This window comes from Sparus aurata, chromosome 17, assembly GCF_900880675.1.
Source record: "Sparus aurata chromosome 17, fSpaAur1.1, whole genome shotgun sequence".
Lineage (NCBI taxonomy): Eukaryota > Metazoa > Chordata > Actinopteri > Spariformes > Sparidae > Sparus > Sparus aurata.
The window spans coordinates 30498966-30522628 of NC_044203.1; the positions used below are offsets into that span (position 1 = coordinate 30498966).

The 23663-nt window shown below is 41.9% G+C and overlaps 3 protein-coding genes across 3 annotated transcripts; 1 reads left to right on the plus strand and 2 right to left on the minus strand.

Moving 5' to 3' along the window:
• Nucleotides 1–737: 737 nt before the first annotated feature.
• On the minus strand, nt 738–2337 carry glrx3 (glutaredoxin 3). Its single transcript, XM_030393571.1, has one exon. It carries the CDS (start codon nt 2277–2279, stop codon nt 1302–1304), a length of 978 nt encoding a protein of 325 aa, XP_030249431.1. The 5' UTR covers nt 2280–2337; the 3' UTR covers nt 738–1301.
• Nucleotides 2321–15397, plus strand: LOC115567212 (large proline-rich protein BAG6-like). The gene is made up of 25 exons (XM_030393570.1): nt 2321–2458; nt 3980–4067; nt 4165–4282; nt 4934–5148; nt 5292–5363; nt 5447–5569; nt 5669–5886; nt 6128–6260; nt 6978–7178; nt 7271–7490; nt 7833–7883; nt 8103–8455; nt 8546–8618; nt 8751–9082; nt 9223–9484; nt 9580–9749; nt 9930–9983; nt 10468–10576; nt 11037–11161; nt 11822–11956; nt 12536–12592; nt 12701–12925; nt 13426–13533; nt 13625–13771; nt 14804–15397. Exons 2-25 carry the CDS (start codon nt 3987–3989, stop codon nt 14897–14899), a joined length of 3678 nt encoding a protein of 1225 aa, XP_030249430.1. The 5' UTR covers nt 2321–2458; nt 3980–3986; the 3' UTR covers nt 14900–15397.
• A 3255-nt stretch (nt 15398–18652) lies between these two features.
• LOC115567851 (tetraspanin-13-like) lies at nt 18653–23290 on the minus strand. The gene is made up of 6 exons (XM_030394711.1): nt 23118–23290; nt 21522–21689; nt 21217–21297; nt 21023–21136; nt 20778–20897; nt 18653–20108 (listed from the first exon to the last, which is right to left on the minus strand). The coding sequence occupies exons 1-6, from the start codon at nt 23178–23180 to the stop codon at nt 20034–20036; spliced, it is 621 nt and encodes a 206-aa protein (XP_030250571.1). The 5' UTR covers nt 23181–23290; the 3' UTR covers nt 18653–20033.
• Between the last annotated feature and the right edge of the window lie 373 nt (nt 23291–23663).

The window sequence follows — 23663 nt, forward strand, 5'->3', positions numbered from 1 at the left end:
CACATAGACTGACATCAGGTTAAAGAGTTACTTGTATTCTACGCCTGTTTCCACAAGGTGGTGTCAGACAACCAGCTCGTCTGCACACACTCCACCTTAAAGAACTTCTCCAGAAACCACATTTTGATGACAACTTTCCTGACATCAAATCCACTGAACTAAACAAGTCCGGGAGAGTAATCGTAACTGAAGATGACTGTATTTCTATCTTGATGACAATTTACATTAAAGGCACATCGTACGGTACAGAATGTCTCATTGCAATCAAATGCTCCACGTATAAGTCTGAATATAGTTCCTAAACACTTTATTGACAATATTTTACTAAAGGTAGGAAAGCAGGACAGCTTTTACCACTGCTGATGTGCACAGAACTTCGGTATGTTGTGCAGAGATCACCACCTTTGTGACACTTATATATGATATTTAAGACCCGTCAGAGAGCTACTTTGATGCTTTACTTTGCAGGGCTGTTCTAAATTCTAAAGCATTTTTTTGTTACGTGTACCGTTGCAGTTCTGCTACAGCCAAGAATTATAGATGTGCCGTATCTATGGTTACAGATACAGCGAGTAATCTTATTTGAGAGCAAAATTAAAACAATTGCAACAACTTTTCCTTATTACATATTAGGTTAAAAGGCCTTGTTGTGTTCTTGTTTTTGATGATGGGACTGGTTGGTTGCATTCTACACATGAGCTAATAAATGACAGCAGCACCAAAAACAACACCAGATCTTAGGTTTCTTTAATTGTTTAATCATGTTATTGATGAACAAAGTACAGGTAAGTGCCATATAGAGTTAATTCTACGCATTGAAACCAGAGTGATTCTCAGATATATTTAGATGTCTGTCAGGTGAAGAGAGTGTTGACAGGACAGCGTGGGAAGTCAAGAGGCTGCACCGGTTGGCAAATAACGGTTCACTAGAAATATAAACCAGCTCTGAAGTGTGAGGTTGTGAAAACTGAAAGGACAAAGCTAACCCAGAAACGCAAACAGAGGAGCCAGATGTTATCAGTGGCTCCCACCCAGAGTCGGGCTAAGCACAGGGATTGCAAAACATTTCTTGTGATGATTTTAAGAATTCAAGTAACACGATGGCAAACTGCAATTCCTTCAAATCGGAAATTAATCTATCCAAATGCTACAACAGTTAACAGTTTGATTATTAACTCTGATTTCTTCTTTTCATAAACTGTAACTTTCGATGCCTGATCCTGTGTCATGTTACATCAGCTGATCTGAGCATGTGCAGTAGCATCTTGATCCCTCTCTCTCTGGTCGCATGGCCATTCCTCCTACGACTCCCCCATCAGCGTCGAGACCAGGTCTCCGCTCTCCATCAGCTCCTTGATTATGTCCAAACCTCCGATCAGCTCTCCTTTCACGTAAAGCTGCGGGTAGGTTGGCCAGTTAGAGTATGTCTTGAGCCCCTGACGCACCTCTTCATCCTGCAGAATATCAAAGGTGTCATAATCCACCCCGGTGTTGTTCAAAATCTCCAGTGTCTGCCTGCTGAAGCCACACTTTGCGCCCTCCTTGTTGCCCTTCATGAACAGCATGACTGGGCTCTGGTTGATGGCGGCTTTCAGACGGTGCTCCAGGGTCACGGCCTTGGGGCAGGTGTTCTCCAGCTCCCCGGTCTCAGCCAGCTCCTTCACTATGTCCAGTCCCCCCACCAGCTCTCCATTCGCATACAGCTGAGGGTATGTGGGCCAGTTGGAGTAGGTCTTCAGCCCCTGTCGGACCTCCTCGTCTGACAGGATGTCGAAGCTGCTGAACTGGATATTGTGCTCCTTCAGCAGGCCCACTATCTGCCTGCTGAAGCCGCAGCGGGGCTCCTGCGCGGACCCCTTCATGAAGAGCATGCAGGGGGCCGCGTTGATCAGCTTCTTCAACCGCTGGTTCAGGTCCGTGGTGCCGCTTCCGGCACTTCCAGCCGGACTCCCGGTGACAGCCAGGCGCTGTACCTTCTTGGTCAGCTCCGGAGCGTTGGCCCCGTCCAGGCGGTCCACCTTCTCTCCTCCCTTGATGAAAAGCAATGTGGGGACGGAGGTGATTTCATACTTCTCCGACACCTCCGGCACCGCTTCCGCCTCTAGCTTGACAAACGTGGTGCTCGTGTGTTCCTTGGCCAGCTCGGCCATCACGTCGTTCATCTGGCCGCACTGAGGAGCCCATGTCGCCGTGAAATGCACCACAGTCAGGCATTTTCCGGCTTTGGCTAGGAAATCTTCAAATTGTTGTTGGGTCTTCGCCTCCACGAGATTCGCCATTTTTCTTTCCCCCTGCGCAGCGTTTCCGGTGTCGCCCTGACGTCACATCCGCGCTGTCTGGTAGTTTCTGGCAAGTACCAGAGCAGGAGCTCGTACTAGGAAGTCATTTGCATGTTATTTGATGATAAGAGAACAGCTGCATACGCTGGATAAGTTGAAAGGATAGTGTGACTTTTAAGGTAATCGTCAAACAACAACGTATGGTGTTTATTAAAATACAACATTGTCTCTGAAATGATCAACGGATTGTAACGTTTAGTTTATTTAGCATTAGCTTAGCCTCCTTACTGGTTAGCTGGTGAAAGTTAGCTTCGGTGCAAACGGCTGCCTAGTTTCCAGGTTCAGTTAAGCTAAATCCTGCTAGCGAGCCAGTGCTAACAAATGTGTGCTAGCTTACGATTTATGTAGTTACTCACAGCGTTATATACTCGTCCCAGCATAAATTGTTGAATACATGTTGAAAATGTAGATAACACGCGTCGTTAACTGGCCCAATAGGATACAGCTAACTGAGCTAACGTTAAGCCTCTTAGCTCTAAGTTAACTACGTTAACATCATGATGCTAACGTTACCTAACGGTACTTTCAACGACGTTAGCCAACGTTACTTTATTTGCTCAGCCTCTGCTACTCTTGTGTTTTACTATTATGGCTTCTGGCACACATGGCTGTTCCCCTGCTCTCTCGGCAACTATTGTTACTGACATTAGGGAAACAACAGTTTTGTTTAATTTATGTGTATTTGATGAAGACAGTCAGTTGTGATACTGACGAGTGTACAGCTCTTTGTTTTCTGAATGTGTCAGTTGTTGTTGCTATTAATCGAGTTGTTTGAGCAGTAAAATGTCTGAAATTAGTGGAACTAAGACGTTTCTATGTCAAAAGATCTCGTTTTCGAACGTCTTGTTTTGTCTGACAGGAATCCAGAACCGAAAGTTATTTAATTCACAGTAATGATAAAAATAAAGACACGAGTAGAAAATTCTCACACTGGAACTCGTAATTGTTTTGTAAATCAAGTCACTTAATGATTAATCGATCAGATATGCAATTTAGTACTCTATGTTTGAGAATTATTGATGGACATTTAGTCACGTGTTATTGTAGAAAATACATTAAGATACTTAAGATTAGTTAGAGATAGTGGTATATTTAAGTATTTCACTTGATTGTTTATTTTGTACATATCTGAATGTTTATTTTGTGTTTTGTGAATATTTGCCGTCCCCCCAAATAAGTATTGCAACACATTTCATTTGACTTTTGCTGCATAAACGTGCACACGCATATTTAATTTTTTTTATTTTTAGTAATTTAATTGAGAATCAAACCTATTGTTAAGGGTATCAATATATTGTATATGCCTCGAGCAGCTGATATGAAAAATGCTAGTACACCAATGTCAAAGATATGTTTGAGGTCATTTAAAGACCGTGTTTCCGTTACAGTGTTAGTCCTGCGGAAAGCACAGAAGAGGTTGTTTTTTTTGTTTTTTTGGCTGTTAAATGTCTTTAAAAACAGATTAAAAGATTGCTATCAAAAAGTATTGTTTGTATTTGGTGTTTATGTAAAGAAATTAATACAAGCTGATATAATGGTATCAAAAATGTAAAAATCTCAAATACTGAATTTAACATTGATTTCATGAATCTGGTATCAGTTGAGCTATAATCATTTGAATATGTTGTTTTATGATACAGGAACACCATGGAGGAACAAACTACAGACATAGAGGTGACAGTCAAAACATTAGACTCCCAAAGCAGAACCTACACTGTTGGTGCTCAGGTAAATTAATCAGTTCACATTGCGAACTCTTGAGTGACCTCTCGTCTTTAGTCACCTTTTGTGTTAGTGACATGTGTTTGTTCCATCTTCTTTGTAGCTGACAGTGAAAGAGTTCAAGGAGCATATTGCACCTTCAGTGGGTATTCCTGTGGACAAACAGAGGCTGATCTACCAGGGCAGAGTCTTACAGGATGAGAGAACTTTGGCAGACTATAGTAAGTAATCACTGGGTCCACTGAGGCAATGCTGAACTCAATATTGTCTTAAATTTTTTGTATAATGCTGTGGCTTAGGGGTAGAGCCAGCGTCTTGTTGTTGGAAGGTTGCTGGTTCGATTCCCCTGGTGTGCATATTGAAGTGTACTTGGGCAAGATGCTGAACTCCAAATTACTCCTAATGTGCTGGTCGGCACCTTGCATGGCATCCACTGCCATCAGTGTATTTATGTATGAATAACTGTAAGTCGCTTTGGACAAAAGTATCTACTAAATGCCCTTAATGTTAAAAATGGCTTTCTTATTTATTTATCATTATGTGCATGTTGACTTTTAACATTGTCCTACAAACAAGTACATAAGTAGAAATATTTGTCTGAGGGTTGCATTATTTGATTGTAAGTGTTTTGTGTTGCTTGGGTGTTATTTTGTTGTTGTGGTGTACTACTAATGCGGGACAAGATAATGACTGTTTTATCAAGTTAGCTCATTCCAAACAAATGGGCGCTTCGAGCTAACTTGCGTCTGTCAATATTTGAAGGCAATTTAAAATCATCCAGCTACAATTTCAATTGTTTCTCAAAACAAAAGTGTGAAGTCAACAGACTGTCGTATTTGTTCAGATCTGACCATAGTTTTCTGTTGTCCCAGATGTTGGTGGCAAGGTGATACACCTTGTGGAGCGGGCGCCCCCTCCACCCTCCCAGCCTGGCTCAGGGTCAGGAGGCACTTCAGCCGACAGTGGGCCATCTTCTTCCTCCCAGGGATCATCCCAAGTGCCTCCGCATGATCGCAATGCTAACAGCTACGTAATGCTTGGAACCTTCAACCTCCCTGTTAACATCATGGACCCACAGCAGATACAGGTAGGCTTGCTTTGTGACTTATTAAGGGAATCTCAGATCAAACTGGCGGCAGATTATACATCCCTTGATGGCCGTAAGAAGGTGTGTCTTGCTTGTTAAGTTGTTTCCGGAGGTGCATCACTTTTCTTATTCTTCTGGTTTAGATGTCTGTTCAGCAGATGGTGTCCGGCATGGGAGAGAATGCAAGGAATGCCAGAGTCACAACCAGCACTGGGGTAAGGTACTATGCCTCTCAATGGCATACAATCACATTTGCACTACCCTGGGTTTTGTTGATTATCATCTTTGCCTTTTTCAGAGCAATGGGTCTGTGAATGTGCACATTGATATGGACCAGCCTGTGCAGAGCGAGCCTAGGCTGAGGCTGGTGCTGGCTGAGAATCTGCTGAGGGACATCAATGATGTTATTCAAAGAATGGAGGTGAGAGTTCAACCTTCAGCTTACTCTAGTAACAAATCTCCAGAGAAATGCCTACCTTATTGGTAACAAACTCCCTTCTGCTGTGTGTCTTTTTTTCAGGGCCGGCTGAGCGACTCATCCTCCCAAACAGAGGCAACTTCTGCTGCTGCTGCTGCTGCTGCTGCTGCTGCTCCCCCCCCTCCCTCATCTTCATCTACCACCTCAACTCCCTCTCCCTCTGCCCAGCCCATGGACACCTCCCCACCTCCAACAACTCCCCCACCTCCACCCACCTCATCAGCACAATCTGAGGGACCAACACCCCAACCTGGACCCAAGTAAGAAATCCTCCCTCAATGAGTTAGATTGTTTCTTATGCCAGTACGTGCAGATTCATAATTGTTTATCATAAAGTTTTTGCGTCAGGTGTATTTGTGACATGACATGAGGTTACATGAGGTTGAGCAAAGAATCAATGAAGTCAACTTTGTAAACATAAAGCAGATCATTGGAACCCCGGCAGGAGTCCCTTGATGTGTTTGATTGTAATCCGCTTTTCCCTCCTTGCTTCCCCCGTAGTCATCCCAGCCCAGCTGAGTTGGCAGAAATGTTATCTGAACTGCGGCGGGTGGAGGAGAGACTGCAGCCCTTCATTCAGAGGGCTCATACCATCTTAGAGACCGCCACCACAGCAGAATACAACAATAATACAGTAGGATTCAAACAGCCAAATTAATTAGTAACTGACTTGAAAAATATGCTTTTTTAATAGAATGCCAGGGCATCTGTTAGAATGTTTCACATCCTCAGATATTACATTTGTACCACAGCAAGAACTTGCTATGAGCTAATTATGAGGCAAATTTTTGTATCGGTAGATTATTAAAAATGCAGCATTCACCACCCGTTACCTAATTTATTTTGTAAAATGTTTCCGTCCAAACAATCAGATGATCTTAAAGTGTTTGGACCAAGAGGGTTTATGGAAATAAATCAGCAGTTAGCAATATTTTGTATGTGAGTCTGTAGTACAATAGTATGGTATAACAGTCAAAATAATATTACATTACTACTACTAATGTTTTTAAGGGAAAACTCAGACAGTCATCAGAGTCTCCGCTGGCCTAGCAACTGTATAACAAGTGATACTTTGACACATAACCCCCTCTCAAAACGGCAATTATTTTTTTACGGTCCTGTTTTTGGATTTATGTATGAGGCTAGCTGTTTCCCTCTATTTCTAGTCTTTGTAAGTTAGCCAGCTGCTGGGGGTAGCTTTTTATTAACGATATCCATCTTCTCATATACCACTTGACAAGAAAGAAAATTTACCAAGGTATAAATTTAGCTCATCATCCTGTGTATTTAATTTAGATTATGTTGTTTTCATTCAAAACGTTGCTCAAGCTGGTTTCTCTTTTTGTCACAGGAGAGGGAGGACGACCAGCGCACTCTCGTCCTGACGTGGGAGTGTCTCCGTCTCCTTGGCAACGCCCTTGTTGCCCTCAGTGACCTGCGATTGAACCTCATGAGCCCTGTGCCCCGCCACCTGCATGTGGTCCGGCCATTTTCCCACTATGCCACCCCAGTCACTCTGCCTGGATCTGTGCACCACCACATCCCAGTGCAAGTCAGTGAATGCACACAGGTTTTGGTTAATGGTCATTGAATTGAATCTTGAATATTTAATCTGACTGACTGTGTTTGCACCTTAACCGACAGATGAACTTGGGTGCCACGATGACTATGGCGGGTAACAGCGAAGGACAAGCCCCGCCCACTCAGTCGGCCAGCCAGTCTGAGCAGGCAGGTCAGGGACAGACCTCCCCCCCACAGAGTTCCCCGTCTAATCAGCAGGCTGGACAGGGACAGGCTGGCCCCCGGGTCATCAGGATCAGCCACCAGGCAGTCCCGGTGGTTATGATGCAGATGAACGCGGATGGTGTGTTGTCCCCTACCCGCCCCTGATTGAATGCCCCACTACATCAAAGCTGTTTGTGTGTTATAGTGCTGGGGGCAGTGCGTTGGAGTTCAGTGGTGGCACATGAAACACTGCTGTTTCCGTTATGCACTGCTGCTGCAAGCATTTGCTGGGTGTTTTGAAGAATTTAACTTTGATCTGATTTACAAACTGAAATGGCATGATTCTTTTTTCCTGTTTATTGAATGATGTCTCTGTCCCACAAAATACACCTCTGTGGTGAGTAATATACTGGCAGTTACTTTCTGATTGTGAAAGGGAGTTCACAGTGTTTGTGTGTTATGTGTGTGTGTGTATGTGCAGGCCCAGGTGTAAACCCTGCTGCAGCTGGACAGCAAATGCCTGGACAACCAGGTAAACCCAGTCGGCAGGACTTCATTATATAGAGCCCATTGTAGTCACACAAAAACCCCTTAAGTCTAGTTTTTATTTTTTCCAATTTGCGACAGTTGAGTTCAAAGAAACACATTTTAGATCATAAAAAAGCCCTCTTTATCTATCATTTCCATGTTTTGCTGATAACAGAAGTACCTCATGGTTTTCTAATTCACTGGTTTCTGTTTGCTCCCTTAGGTGCCCTCCCACCTGACTTTATGCGGAATCTCATGCAACAGATCAGCCAGTATGCTGCTGCCGTAGCTACTAGTGCTGCTACAGCTACTGCTACTGGCCAGCCAGTCCCACCCCAGCCCACTCCTCCTGGCTACAGCTCCACAGCCAACTCCTCAACTACCACCACAGGTCCTAACACACCCACCACCACCCCTACTGCTCCCCCACCACCTCCCCATGCTGGCCCCCAGCCCCAGGCCAGGGTTGTGTTCACCCGGCCCCCCTTTGCACCCAACATGCCTCCGCCAGCCTTCGGCACCCGGGGAACCACCATTAATGTGAGGGCTGCTATGCCAGGCCAGCAGCCAGGACAGGTGAGAATAAGGTTTTCTGGTTCCTGTTTTTGAGGCAGTTTTAATGAACTTTTCAACATTTGATACTAATTAAAGAATCTTGTTCTACAGGCTTTTAATCCCGCTGCTCTCAACCAAATGATTAGTGGATTGGTTGGGCAGCTTTTGCTGCCAGGACAAATGCGTAAGCTCTTCCAGATGTTGAATTCAAATTTTAGAACAATATTAACAGATTTTTCCATAAAAGTTCAAGTTTAAAAATAATGGTCAAGAATCACTGCTGATCTGTGGTATTTCTATGTTTTCTTCTTTACAGCTGGTCATACAGTCACATCCTCCTCATCCACATCCTCCTCCACCTCTTCCTCCTTTTCCTCCTCTTCTCAAAACTCCTCATCCACCTCCTCCTTTTCTTTCTCCACCTCGGGACCCACACCTCCGCCTACCACAAACACAACCAGCCAACCTGAGACCAACTCCAGTCAGCCCCAGTCCCAGGAGATGCCTCCAGACCTTGGCCAGCTCCTGGGCTCTCTGCTGGGTGTAGCAGGTGGGGCTGGTGGGGGACCTATAGGGGCCCCTTCAATCACTGTTACCACATCTGGTGTCCCAGCCTTCATCCAGGGAGTGAGTGAATTCATGCAGCAGGTCAGTGTCTGAACGTTTGACTCAAGTGCACTTTATAGAGTGGACCTGATAGTTGCACATGTTAATGGATATAAACTTGCACCTGATTTGCATTTGCTGTATTAACATATCCAAACTCCTCAATTCTGTTTTATTTCTAGGCCTCCCAGCCAATCTTCACTCCACCCCCTCCTCCTGCTGGTACCACTCCTGCTAATGCTGCAGGGCCCAACCCCACACCCAACCCCCCCGGTGCAGCCGAACCCCTCAACCCGGAGCTGTTCACAGGCATCGTCCGTGGAGTCCTGAGCACCATGATGGGCTCTCTGGGCCAAGCCCAGAACGACACAGAGAGCATTGCCCAGTTCATGCAGAGGCTGTCCCAGGCAACCAACATATTCATCAGTCCGGAGGATCCTACTGGTAAAGAGCAGCGGCTGTCCATAAAGAAGAATATCTGCAAATAATTGATTTAAAGTCCCTTGATGATATACGTTTATTTTTATTTTGCATCCCAGGTTTTTTTGGAGAGCTGCTGATGTTGGTGTGTCAGACGTTCACCATGTCGGACCTGGTGATGCTGCTTCATGGCCAGCACCAGCCCCTGGGCCGCATCCAGCCTCAACTGACCCAGTTCTTCACCCAGAACTACCTCAACGGCAGAGAGCCCACTGATGAGAACATTGCTGTCAGTACCACTCACCAGTTGAAGGAGAATTTTTTTCTTCCTTCAAGAGCTTTTTTTTTAATACAGATATATTTCAGATGGATTACCCATCTTTAATCGTGTAAATAACCAATAACTGTTGGATTTTTGTCTTATTTATCTAAACACCATCATTCTCTGTCTTATGTTTCCACCCACCAGGCTGCTGCTGACAGTCTTGTCAACGAGCTGGAGGAGTATATCACTGAGAGCTTTGTAAGTTCTTAATGTCTGCTCGTTCTCCACTACTGCTATAATGCAAAACTGTGTATGGTTGAATGTATGGCTGCCCCTGAATGTTGATGAATCAAGTCAACGTGTTTCACATTTTGTGAGTTTTGTCTGAAAATTGGACTATTTGGTTTGAAGAGCTGACTGTGAAAATCCTGATTCAGGGACACCATGAATTCAATGATACCATGTGTGCATTATGGAAATCTGAACCTTCTATCATATAAATATATAGAATTAATGTGGAAACACAGGCAAGTGCACATTATCAGGCAGCTACAGATTTTCAGAAAATCAAGATATAGATCCAAGAAAACAGATCATTATCAAGACATTATACTGTATTTCAGCTGCAGCTGATGAAAGTTAAAAGCGAGTTTGGTTTACGATGATTTACCAGTAATGGTTGAAATGCTACCCTTGTAGGTTTTAAATGTATTTATTGCATTTCTCTGTTCACCCCCCACAGGCGGAGTCTTCAGTCACAGTGTTGGAGGGCGTTGACATCACTCAGACCAACATGTCGTTCTTCAGACAGCAGCTGCAGCACATTGCAACACACATTCTGCGTTGCACTGGTAAATTTTGGGACAAGCAGTTTAAGTCAATCAGGGCTGTACTGAACAGTTTGAAGCTTTGTTCAATAGTTGTCATTCCTGATAATGAGGCTCAACAATCAACTATCTTTCTTCAGAATAGCTCACCTTTACTGGTGTAGTCTGGCTCCAATCAAACAACACCCTAAATTACACTACAACACTATTTTAATGATTTATTTGAATAATTACAAGAGACATTTTTAGAATTTTATTGGTGCTCGGTGCTCAGTAACATTTGAAACTTAATTTGAAACCTCAACTTGTGATCGGGTTTATGTGTTGATGTTTGGTCCCAGGCTGCTGAAAGTAATTACATTCGGATTATTTTTCAGGAATATTGCTGTGAGATGAAGCACTGACTCAAGAATCTTAATTTCATTGTTCAGTAGGACTTGTATGTCTTTGCTAAGTATGTAATATCTATATTTCTCTCATCCAGATGACTCATTTGGCCCCCGACTGCTTCAGATGTGTAACCAGGCGCTGTTTGAGTGTCTTGCCCTGAACTTGCACTGCTTAAGAGGAGACCAGAGAGCCCTCACTGCAGTCATCAACCACCGAATAGTCAGTACACAATGTTTCAGTAATGTATTGTTGTTGTGTGAATTTTACTTTCTGACAGAAGGCAGTCGATGCTACATGAAACTGAATTTGGCGTGTTAGGTGAAGCTACTTGCAGTGGGCATCAGTTGTGGTGTTGTGATTTTACCCTTCAGAAGACATTTACTATTTACTCTGCTACTGTTCATTTCTTCTACTTATCCATTAAATTAGCCTGTTTACTTTGTAACCCTATTTTCACATGCTCCCAATTTTAATTCATGTTCATGCTTGAAATTATTTAGTGTTGCTGACAAGGTTGTACAGAAAAGAATCTGTCATTTTTAAACGAAGGTATTCATGAATTAGTTGTTAAAACTCCTTGCAGACTGACAAACGTGTCACAGATAACTAAAATGAACTAAAATGGCAGTAGAGATGATATTACAGCGTATATTTTAAACTGACTCTCTTATTCAGGAGATTAGTTCAAAATGAATAAGCCTTAAGTACAGAATAGCAGCTGTACCAGCAAAAATATATTTTGTTCATAGAATGGTCAAATATGTAGACAAAACAAAATCTGCTAAAAGTTTTAATAATCCATAGAGAGAAATGTTGACAAAAGGACCAAGTAAAGAAGAAACAGCTGTAAAGTAAATGCTTTATTTTCTCTTGTTCCAGCGGAGGATGTCCAGTGACATCAGCCCCAGCCTGGTCAACTGGATGACCAGCATGATGACGATGAGACTGCAAGTCATTCTCGAGCACATCCCCATCACACAGGAGCAGATCCAGAACTACATAGTTCACACACAGGTAACAGACCAACTGCATGTCCTTTTTTAAAAAAAATTATTTCACAATTATCTTAGAATTTATGGTTTCCTCCAAGAATATGCATGGACGGCGCGCTGGTAGTCGAGTGGTTAGAGCGCATGCCACAAACTCAGTGGACCCTGGTTCAAATCCGGCCGGAGGACCTGTACTGCATGTCACACTCCCATCTCTCACATCTCTCTCCCCTTTCCCATCTATCCACTGTCAAATAAAGGTGTCTATGCCTCAAAAAAAATCTTAAAAAAAAAAAAAAAAGAATTTGCATGGACACACATTAACAAACATTGAAAATTAACTAACAGCTGCTCAAGCCTGAGGCTCAGAGTTACACTGAGGAATTCTTTTCCCCTGAATTTTGTTTCTGTTATTGTAGATTACAGTCATATTTTCAGAATTTTATATTTTAAACCTAACTCATTTCCTGCGCAAAATGATGTATATGTTAGATGTTACATGCAGAGAAAGGAGTCCCTCTTATCTGATGGCAGTTACATATCCTGTTACTTTGGACGGCACGTCTGAAATGGCTAATAAATATTAAATGACATTCTTTCACAGAGAGATCAGTCTTCTGCAACTGGCACACAAGAACCTGAACGAGCACAAAGTGCAACGGTAAGCGTGGCGTGTCTTCTAAGTTCTTTTCAGGAGATCTCAGTTTGACATTTTAAGTACTGCTTTACCTTTTTAGTTTTCTCATCCCGCTGTTCTCCACTTCCAAAGATTGGGGACACCCTCTCACCGGCCGCAGCCACCACAGCAGAGGAGGCCATGTCCGTGTCACACGACACGAGGGCGTCAGCACGGGAACCAAGGGTGTTGCCTGGGGACCTGGGTTCCTCGGGAGGAGCTGCACCATTAGGTGGCGACATGGCAGCAGCGGGAGCCGAGGGAGGGAGTGATGAGTCTCCTCGAGAGTCGGAGGCCTGGGCGGCTGCTGTTCCCCCTGTAAGAGCCCCCACAGTTTTACTGTTGTAACATTTATCTTCGCTTTTTTTTTTTTCAGGAAAGGGTTTTCATGTGCTCTTTGTAGCTCTGCCTTGCTTCACAGTTAGAATTTCCTTATTACTCTGGTTAATTCAGTCTTCCAAGTCTTTGGATTATCAAGAGAAATTGTTTCTGGAAAGACACATCAGTGTGGATTATAATTCTTCATGCTGTGATGAGATGTAATCTTTATCTGCCTGATTTTAATGAGCTTCTAACTAATATCGTAAAGATAAAGTTTTTAACTCGGAATAAGTGGATACTGACATGTAACCACTGAAACCATTTTTGGTTGCTGCAGTCGTGTCCCTACAGATTATCATAACCTCCCACACAACACGATCGCAGTGCAGCAGAGAAACCACAACAGAAAGAGTTTTTTAATGCTTTTAAGTTTTGTCTTACTTTGAAAATGTAAAACCTGTCCTTTAAAAGATGTTGATTTGCTGTATGTGTTGTAGGAATGGGTGCCCATCATCCGCTGTGACATGATGACCCAGAGGAAGATGAAGGCTCAGCCTCCCATGTCTGACGCTTATTTGCATGGCATGCCAGCTAAACGCAGGAAGGTAATAAGATCGGCTATAACTTTACTTATTACACATGAATGTCACTCGACTTCACCTTCTTCAAAGTGTCTGTGTGTCTTTGTGTCTTCAGACAGGACTGGGGGGTGGGAGCCTCCTCTCCCTCTCTGATGCAGTGAGTCAAGCAGCAAGGACAGCAGGAGTGAAGCCGATCACCTCAGCCGAGCAGTTACAAGACGATCTGGAGACCCACGAGCTGAAGGAAGCTTATGCAGAACAGGTAACCCAGTTTTGTAATAGAGCAAACCAGGAACTCACCACACATCATTTAGGCTAATACAACTGCAGTTTGGTCCTCTTGTTTTCACAGTTATGGCCATGATTTGTATTATTTAATAATACCATTATTTAATCATTAACATTTTCTCACCATCTTCATCGCAGAGTCACATGGTCATAGTGGATTAATTTTAAAAACACATTTGTACACACAGGTCACTAACAAGTCTGTGTTAACCTATTTATCTAAAACTAAGGGTTGAAAGTGATGATAAAGCTTAGAATCAAATTTCCATTCGATTTTGAAAGTGTACATCCTGGTAATGAGCAGTTTGGGGGTGTGGGTGGGTCATCAGTGACACAGATGGCAGATTAACACATTCCTCACCAAAACTAATGACAGTTATGTTGCATAACCTGAAACTTTAATACCAGCCTTACAAAAAAAGAAGAAAAAAATTTCCTGCCCAAACTTTTTTTTTTACCCAGTTTCACTAAGTTTTTTCATCTTTTAATTCACTCAATTAGATTAAATTAAACTCAAAACAATTAAATTCAACAAATAAAACTCTTTCACAATGGAAAAACAAACATTTTCTCAAAACAAACAAAAAAACAAACACTTTTTTGCACTTTTTCTCCTAGAACAACTCCTCACTCAAGTCATAGACAAAGGACAGAAAACAAGTTAGATCTGACTAACAAAATGGATCATCATAAAAATAGAATCATCACTTGCCCCTCAGGGCTTCTGTAAAATATACAAGCGCAGCAGTGTGTACACTGACAATGTTTTTGGGAAATGGTGTTTGTTTAAGACAACTTAACCAACATCTGAGCTGAGCCACACAAGATACTTTTGAAATCCTCTCTTCTGAGGCAATTTTTGTTTTTTTGTTTTTTTTTTTTTAATTGAAAAATCACTGAAAATGTCAACTTTGAATCTGGTTTTCACTGGACTGCCTCTCTACCTACCAAGTCACCTGCTTGTACATCTTGTCATAATGATGTCATAATATCTTTTTCCTCTCAGGTTAAAACAGACATCAAGAAACGAGTGAGGGAAGACCAGGATTTCAACTCCCAGCAGTTCCCCAACTCACACAGAGCCTTCTCATCAGACTCATAATCAAGTTCACCTGATAAGAAACCTGCAAATCTCTCACCCTCTCCATCTTTCTTATTTCTTGGATTTTCGTTTGACTTCCGCTCAACGCAGCTTCACCCCTCCAAACTGTCTGTTTGCCTTTAAGCAATTAGCAGCTCTCTTGACTAATTGCCTAACGCTAATGTGACTACTTCCCCAGTGCCTATTTATTTCTTTGTGTTTGTTTTGGTCCAACTTCTGCTGAGAGAGTGCTCCTTGTTTAAAATGTATGATATCAGATCTAAGTTTGACTGTGTCAGGTCACTTTAATTCTGTTTGGATACATGTGTAAGTCTTTATTTTGTTTGCCCTTTTATCCTCGTGTTGCTTTGTTAATATGGCGCCGGAATTCTCATTATTTAGTGGACTTTTGCCTTCCTCTCAATACTCTGGAGCGCAAGAGTATGCTTTCATGTGATGAACATGCTGTTTGGTACATGAATGTACAGTAAGCTTAATAAAAATCTTGATACAATACAAGAATAATCTTTCTGTGTCTGAGTAATTAGGATATAAACTTAACACAGATGTCAGTATTGATGTAAAAATACCAAACAATTTATAGTAATTTTTAAAGAGATGTTATTACAGAGTCTGTCCACCAGAGGGCACTGCCAAGTTCATAGTTATACCAAATGTAATGGGTGCTTAAATTGCTGCAGAAAATTTACAATTGTTCATCAGGCTCTAGTTGAGAGTACATGGAGAGGGAATCTGCTTTTATTTTCTTGCACCTTGAGAATCAGGAACCATGTCAGGAAAATATTAAAAAAACAGGATTATATCTTGAGTGGCACAGTTTTTAAAATTTCAAGTGTCTCTCCCAGTTGTTCTGACTTCTGATTGCTCTATGGAATGATGATAATGCTCTGCTGTTGGGATTTATCAACAAATATTAACATAATCTTGCTACCTTTCGTCGAGTCACAATCAGGTATACACCAGTATTTCTTTTCTCTACCAGCAACAGATTTGGATCCCTCAACTCGGTGCTCTCTTTTTGCCTCATTTAGAATCTGTACCACACTGTGTAGAGCTCATTTGATTGATTTTAACTTGAAATACACCAACATGAAGCTTCTGATTACTGTGGCCACCCTTGACGGCATAAATTTAACAGAACTTTATAATGACATGGGCAATGAAGCTGTAATTAATGTGGTCGGTCACATCATGGCCCATTTCCAATCCACCTAATAATGCCAGTGTAGTGCTGGCTGATATTGATCTGGGGAATCTGATCCATGCAGTCCTGGTGACGGTGCTTTAGTAGCCAAATAAAGCAACGCTCTTTTAAAAGTAAAGTCATTAGACACGTATAACCCGCTACTATTTGAATACAATTCTTGATCTATCGTGTTAAAGTGTCATTAAATTCACAAAGCAGCTTTTATTTCTATATTTCTTACATTTTTTGTGGTTTAACTCCTGTTGTTTCTAATCTAGGGGTTTGGGCGACACCAAAACGTCGGGTTGTGAGATGATTAAGGGGAGGGAGGAGAGAAGATGGTAAGATTTGAATATTTATTTAAATGAAACCATCTGAGATGTTTCATTAAGACATCGCTGGTGACATCTGAAACGTGACAGGGACTCCCAACTTGATGCTTATTTATCAGAAGAGGTCACAAGCAAAAAGGTTTGGGAATGACTGGTTTAAGCTCTGATCATGTTGGATTTTATACATTTATAAAAAAACATTTATGTAAAATCTTTATCAGAAAAGAAACCATCACACTGAGCTGACTTCTACACATTGTACTTAATTACAATCCTTGAGTAGATGGAACATTCCACTACTGGGAGAGTTTTGCCAGAATAAACTTCCAAAGTTCCTTAATTATTTTTTTCCATCTGTGAAAATATGATTTTTTTTTTTTTTCTATGGCAATTTTTTTTTCTTATGTTTGTTTTTGTAATACTCATTTTGACCACAAGAGGCTGCAGTGCACCACGACCACGTGTTCTAAATAGGACTAAAATCATGCACGTTTTCTTTAGGCGCTGTTGTGATGTCTGTAACATTACCGTCATGTCTCTCTGTTGGACAGGAGTGTGTTATAATTGGTGCTAATCTGCCGTCAGTGTCACAGGTGATTACTGTGTGTTATCAGTCAGACCGAGGAACATTTCATGACCTCATTCTGAAATATGAGCCTTTATCATGTTACATCAGAGTTTGTGGTTCTAAGGGTTACTGACACGTGCAGCACTTTTGTGTGTTTTCTTATGTTTTATGCTCACAATGCCTTTATTACAACTACAGTAGTAGTTATCAAGGGGCTCCAGCAGGGGGAGCGTACAATTGTTGAGCTGCCTTGAAGGAAAATTGCTTCATCATTTCAGTCATAACTCACACGATCTGAGGAAAGTTTGTGTCCTCATGATAAGGGTTAATGCTCAGTGCTCAAATATGCTCGTATAGTTTCACACATGCATAAAAAAGAAGTCGTCTCAACTGTCTTCTCACTCAAGCTGCCAAAATCAGAGATCCTGATCAGAGTTGGACCAACGAATGGTCACAAGACGTGCACAGACAACAAAAGGCCTTTCTTTATTCTGTAGGGATTCTTTATCGGGATAAAAAAAAAAAAAATAGGCGAAGATGAAAATCAGGAGATCGAAGCAGCATGTGACAGACTAACTCCGCTCATGCCCCCAATCTCAGTAAAGGGCACGCAGACAAATGAATGTGATAAGAGCTCCCCAGATAACAACCTCACAGAGCCGGACATGATCAAAAAACATGTCTGAAAACAGCCTCTGAAGAGCGGCAGATTTACGGCCTTCCATATGAAAAGGTTTGGCTTTGAAGCTACCAGCTGAGGGGCACAATTTTGAAATGTGCTGACAGGAGGGCTCGCCATGTTTAGTGAGGAGCAAATACACAGAAACATGATGGAGCACTTTGATCACTGTGCAGGAGGAGACCGAAGACTTCAGCTCCCTCAGTATTTTCTGTCAAATTCTACTTTTCATTCAGCCCACAACTCTGTTATTGACTTCAACCTTTTTATTTTTCACTGCTCATTTTGTTTAATCAGCAGCTGTTCACCCTGCTGCATCAAATCCCAATCAGCTGCTTTAAAGGTCAGCTGGGGGAAGTCGTGCAAATTAAACTGCCTCATTTGGAATAATATAATGAATATTGTAGATTCACAAACAAACTTTGACATTTATGAGCAACACCTTCACCGTGTGCTTCCTCTCTGCTTCTCTGGGCCTCGAAGCGCTTCTGAGCGTTTCCTGCCTAAAGATTGTGGGTATGTAATCTCTTGACATAAAATACTGTACTCAAATTCTCATAGTTCATTAGGCAATTCATAATGCAACGACTTTTCTTTTTATGTTCATATGTTCGTCACTGAATTTTAATCATTGTTCCTTATTGAAATAAAGATGTTATCCTCAAACAATGCTTTTAAATGTCTAGGGAGGGACTGTGGGTAATTATCTGTTTAAAATGAATAGAGCTAAATATAGAATGAATTTAATTATGTGGTGTTCACACACAGACTTTATTTCACGGGCAGTTTGAGTTCGCGGTCACCTCGGTGAACAGGTTGGACCGCTGCCTGCCGAGCCTGTTGGCTAATTCAGAGGAATCTAAACATTGAGTGCACTTCCTGCTTGGCATCCTGTTTTGTGGTGAGGAATGTGAGCGAGTCATGTGGCACCCAGTGACGTGCACGCCTCTCTGTGAGCACTGAACATGACAAAGCATAGATGCAACAGTTTCTGTACATGTTCTGCAAGTTTATTTCAGATAATTAAAGAAAACCACCACAGCTGTGTGACAATTAACATGACAAACGATGATTTATGATGAGTTTATAATATCCACATGTGTTTAAACGTGAAACAAAGAGCAATAAATACACATGCAAAGCAAAAACAAACCTGGTTTCGAAAGAGTATGTCAATCAACTTTAACATGATCTTAATCTTTTCCTGCTCTAACGACATCCGACACCTAAATCCACACTGATGTGCGTCATGAATCTCTGGGAGTGGTGAATATAGTCATCCAGCCATCATGGTGCTAATCTGACCTTTATTTGCATAAGGTGTGTGTATGCTGAGCGCACACAGCTGCTGCTACTGCTGCTGACGCCAAACACATTTAAACAGATTAGAATTAAAGAGACAATAACTACCAGCAGGGTTTATAGGTGTCCAGTTTCGCTCAGAGAAATAGCGTGACACTTTGGGAATTACTTTTGTTTTTCTTGTCGAGAGTCAGACCAGAAGATTAATACTAAGTAACCACAAGCAGCCAGTGAGCTTAGCTTAGCTTAGCATTAAGACTGGAAGTAGGAGGAAACAGCTAGCCCGACTGTCCAAAAGTTACAAAATCCACCTAAAGCTTAGCTAAATAATCAACATGTAATATCTTGTTTGGCTGTATTTACAGAGGTCGCTACACACAGCTAATATGTGGCACATAATTATGAAGCATTAGAGGCGCTGGTAGGGTTGAAATTGTTATCTTTAGATGGAGTTAGGTTAGCTCATTCCCCCTGCTTCAAGCCTTTATGCTAATCTAAGCTAACTGGCTGCTAGCTGTAGCTTCAACTTTATTGTATAGACATAAGATTGATCAGTATCTTCCTATCTAACTCTCGTCGAGAATGGATATAATGTCAAACTATTCCTTTAAAGAAAAAAGTACAAGTTCACAACAGCAAAGATCACATTATTTAAATCAAATTAAGGAAGCTGCAAAACTGACTGGAAAATTAAATTACATCTTTTTTTTTTTTCCCCACACACAAAGGTTGAATTCATAAGCAGTAAAATCTACCTTGGCTCAATTCAAATACATTCAAACTGGGGTTTTGTAGCTGCAGCATATATTAATGGGCTTCAACCTGACGCTAATGCTAACAAATGTTAGCTGTGAGCCAACTTTAGATAGAAGCTACCTGGCATTACTGAGTCAGTCTGCTGACTTGTCTCCACTTGTGTTACTTTTAACACCAAATCATCCTTTGTAACGTCTGCTGAATAATTACAACTCCAGCCTCCCTAGAAATCTTAACAAACGTCCAGAAACGTGCGAATCACCAAACAGGAAAATAATTACTCAGCGCTGGATTTATCAAACCGCGAGTGGTTATAGAAAGGCTCCAGGATTTGATCGAGGATCTTTGATGTTTCTGTATCTGTGTGCGAGCCAAACTCCAAGGATCTGAAAGGAGAGATTGAAGAGGCGAACGTACCGCAAGTCAGAATTTAGAATAAACTTCGTCTCAACACAATCTGTCGTAAAGGAGAATTTCCTCCCAAAACCCCTGTGCTGATGGAGAATGGGTGAAGACTTGTAGTTGACGAAACATTTCTACAGCAACAAAACAGAGTTGTAGCATTCGGCTAAAGATCTGAAGCAGATGGAGAATTCATGCAAACTGATTTGAAGAGATGTTATTTACACCGTCGACTCGACATGCGGTCGATGCTACACCTCAGATGTGGCGCGCTAATGCTTTAAGCTTGGCAACTACAGTGAAGATTTCATCTTAAAAAAGGGTGTGTAACATCTTTTCAAATCGATTTGGAAACTCAGGGCTTGCAGAGAGTTGGATTAGAGCTGTATAGAGCCATTTTATCTTTTTATCTTCCTACATTTTAAAATAAGTCCCCAGCTACGTCAGCTGTTGTGGAGAATGCTGCAATACTGTTCTGCTGCGAAGCTCCAGAAATGTTCCCCCAACTACGAAACTTCATCCGACTTTCCATCGGCATGTGCATGATCAGATAATGACTTTTCGTTTTTGTGAGAACTGTTCCTTTAATATCCAAGTCAGCAGCCATTTTTACACCAAAACGCATCAGCTTTGTTACCCTGACATTCACCGACCTCTGTAAAGCTGAAGAAGAGTCCGATCCCCCCGACGAACCGGAGCACCTCGCCCGTGTACTGCTGGATGATGTTCGAGCACGTGTTGCATGACTGTGAGGGGGCGTCATGGAAGCACCTCTGGAGGAAGAGGAAGTAAAGGAGACAATTCAACGACTTGGAGAGAAATGATCATGCAAATCATAAGCTCATTGTTCCCAAGAAGGGGAAAAAAAGAAAAAAAACGTTCAGTTGATTTTACTCACAGCGGGACACGAGCCGTTGTAGTTGACGTAAGAGAAGCCACAGCAGTCCAGTGTTTTCTCCACGTCTTTTTGAGTGTCCTCGGATTTGTTCCATCCGACCTCCAGCAGGAGGTTCTGTAAAGGAAAAAACACACAACCTGGTTGGATCTATAAAAGGTGTTAAAGCTGCATCAGGAAGGACAAAATAAACATACCTGTTGGTCTTTATTCAGGGCCAGACAAGCACAGGACACAGAAAACTGCACGACGAACACTATGAACAGGATCATCATGTACTGGAACAAGTTGAGGAATTTTTATGTTTGGATTGAAAATCATCGAATATCTGCTGCTGCTGCTGCACGAGAACCGCGAACACAAAAGCTCAACAGAGGAGCAAAATCTGCTGAGAGCTTTGGGTTTATTTGCTTTTCATTCCGCTTCGGCGGACAACAGTGCTCAGGAGGTGTGAGGCTGACTCCCCCGTGATCCTACAAGCACGCAGAAACCAGAAGGATACGAAGAAGAGCAGGACCTGGTGGTGCTTCAGGGCGCCGCACAGCCCCACGATGGCCACCAGGAACAGGAACACGCCCACGCCGATGACCCCCGCCACCACCCTGATGCTGGAGACCAGGCCGAACCATTTCCCCCACGCCGCCACGCCCATCAGCAGCAGGCTCACCAACTGAGGAGGAAGGAGACAGCGTTGGCACGGGAGAAGGAGGAAGTTCAACCAGTCACCTCTCTACAGGACGTCTCCACACCTGGGACGAACAGCTGGAGGGTGGATGCTGTACATTTTTCTCACTCTGAAAACTGCATTTCTACAACATTCTCCTGAGTGGATGCATCTCAAAATGGTCAAACACACAAAAATAAAACTATTATAATCATGATGATGTGACATCTGTCGTGTTCTGTAACAAACAAACATGTTTCTTGTTTTCAGGCAGGACGTCTCTGCAGCACGACACTTCATTCTAATGTTGTTTTGTCACGTTTGACCCTCATCAGAAAAAGATGCAGCTCGTATGATTTTGGTTATCGCACTTGGAAATATTGTGACTTCAGTTATATTTCAATGAACTGTGACGTCAATTTTTTGTCTCATAATTTTGACTTTTCGTCCGAGTATTTCTCGTCTCCTAATTTGAGACAATTTAATTTGACTTTTACTCTCATAATTTTGACCTTCCGTCTCATGATTTTGAATTTTTCTCATAATTTTGAATTTTCATCTCATAATTTTGACACTTATATTTGATATTTTTAACTTTTCGTCTCATAATTTACAATTTTCGTCCAAGAATTTTGACTTTTTGCCTGTGAATTTCTCCTCCCATAATTTGAGACAATTTAATTTGACTTTTCATCTCATTATTTTGACTCTTCTTTCAAGAATTTAGACTCATTTAATTTCATAATTTTAACTTTTCATCTGATAATTTTTAACTTTTTGTCTCATAATTTACAATTTTCGTCTGATAATTTGACTTTTAATCCAATAATTTTCTCTGACAGTTTTTAACTTACTTTTTTAACTGGCATTAAACTTCAAGTTTAAAAATGTGCATGTTTTATTCATTTCATTAACAAAAATCTTTATACACAAGCAAAGTATGAGAGACAAACTTCTGCAGCTCCAGTGCTACTGCATGTCAGGGACCTAATAAGAAATGAATGTAAATCAATTAACAGTGGGCCCTTCGAGCAAAAACAATATATATAATGAAGAGTTTACAAAACAACAACTTTTTTAGAAGATCAGCAGCTTTTTAAGAGGAACGCATCAGTGTTCATGTCCGCTGGAATAAGCAGCCTCCTCACACGTTCATTTATCATTTATTCAAAGCGCTGGTGATGGCAATCAGCTCATAAACCTGCGCTGATCATCCACCACCTGTCAGCTGCTCCTGCAACAAGGAAGCAGCTCACAAACATTTCCACCTCCTGTCGTGTTAAAAAACCAAAAAAAAAACAACCTCCATGTCGCTCATTTCTGAGTCAAGACAGCAGCAGAGCAGCCTGAGTCCTGTCCTCAGCAGCAGTCGTGTCCTCAGCAGCTCCCCTCGGTGAACTCTCCGCAGGTTTAACAACGTGACTTCATACTTACAACATAAAGTATGTTGAGAGCGCAGAGGGAGTTCTTAGTGCAAACAAATCCGCCGCAAACCATCTCTGCTCTCCGGAACCGTCCTTCAAAACTCAGTATGTTTCCACTCAGTGAGGCTGTCAGAGTTCAAACTCCTTCGTCTTCTTCTTCTTCTTGTCTGCAGGTGAAACCACCAGAGAGCGTTTCCTGAACTGATCGCTGCTCGCTGATTGGTCGGATCACGTGAGTCACGTATTGTTCCTCCTCACGCGCTTATACCGTCAGACACAAACAGAACAGCTGTTTGACTCTGCAGGTAAAAGGTCGCTTTAATCACTATAAAGTTGACCCTGCACGTCGTGTTTATGAAGACATGTTCAGCCCTCATGCCACTGATAATAAACACGTGTAAAACTGCCATAAAAATACTATATTAATATTATTTTCAGCTTTTTTTTTCAGCCCTTACATGATGCCACAGAAAAATGTTATACTTCATATAATCAATATATAGTGTTTTTATGTCAGTTTTCGATATGTAACTTTGTTTTGCATTAAATGTGGTCT

Coding starts and splice junctions, on each gene's coding strand:
- glrx3 (XM_030393571.1), bottom strand. CDS start 2,279: ATGGCGAATCTCGTGGAGGCGAAGACCCAACAACAATTTGAAGATTTC.
- LOC115567212 (XM_030393570.1), top strand. CDS start 3,987: ATGGAGGAACAAACTACAGACATAGAGGTGACAGTCAAAACATTAGAC. Junction 9,750..9,929: donor CCACTGATGAGAACATTGCT/GTCAGTACCACT, acceptor TCCACCCACCAG/GCTGCTGCTGACAGTCTTGT. Junction 9,984..10,467: donor AGTATATCACTGAGAGCTTT/GTAAGTTCTTAA, acceptor CACCCCCCACAG/GCGGAGTCTTCAGTCACAGT.
- LOC115567851 (XM_030394711.1), bottom strand. CDS start 23,180: ATGGTTTGCGGCGGATTTGTTTGCACTAAGAACTCCCTCTGCGCTCTC. Junction 21,690..23,117: donor CTCTCAACATACTTTATGTT/GTAAGTATGAAG, acceptor CTTCCTCCTCAG/TTGGTGAGCCTGCTGCTGAT. Junction 20,109..20,777: donor TCTTCTTCAGCTTTACAGAG/GTCGGTGAATGT, acceptor CTCTCCTTTCAG/ATCCTTGGAGTTTGGCTCGC.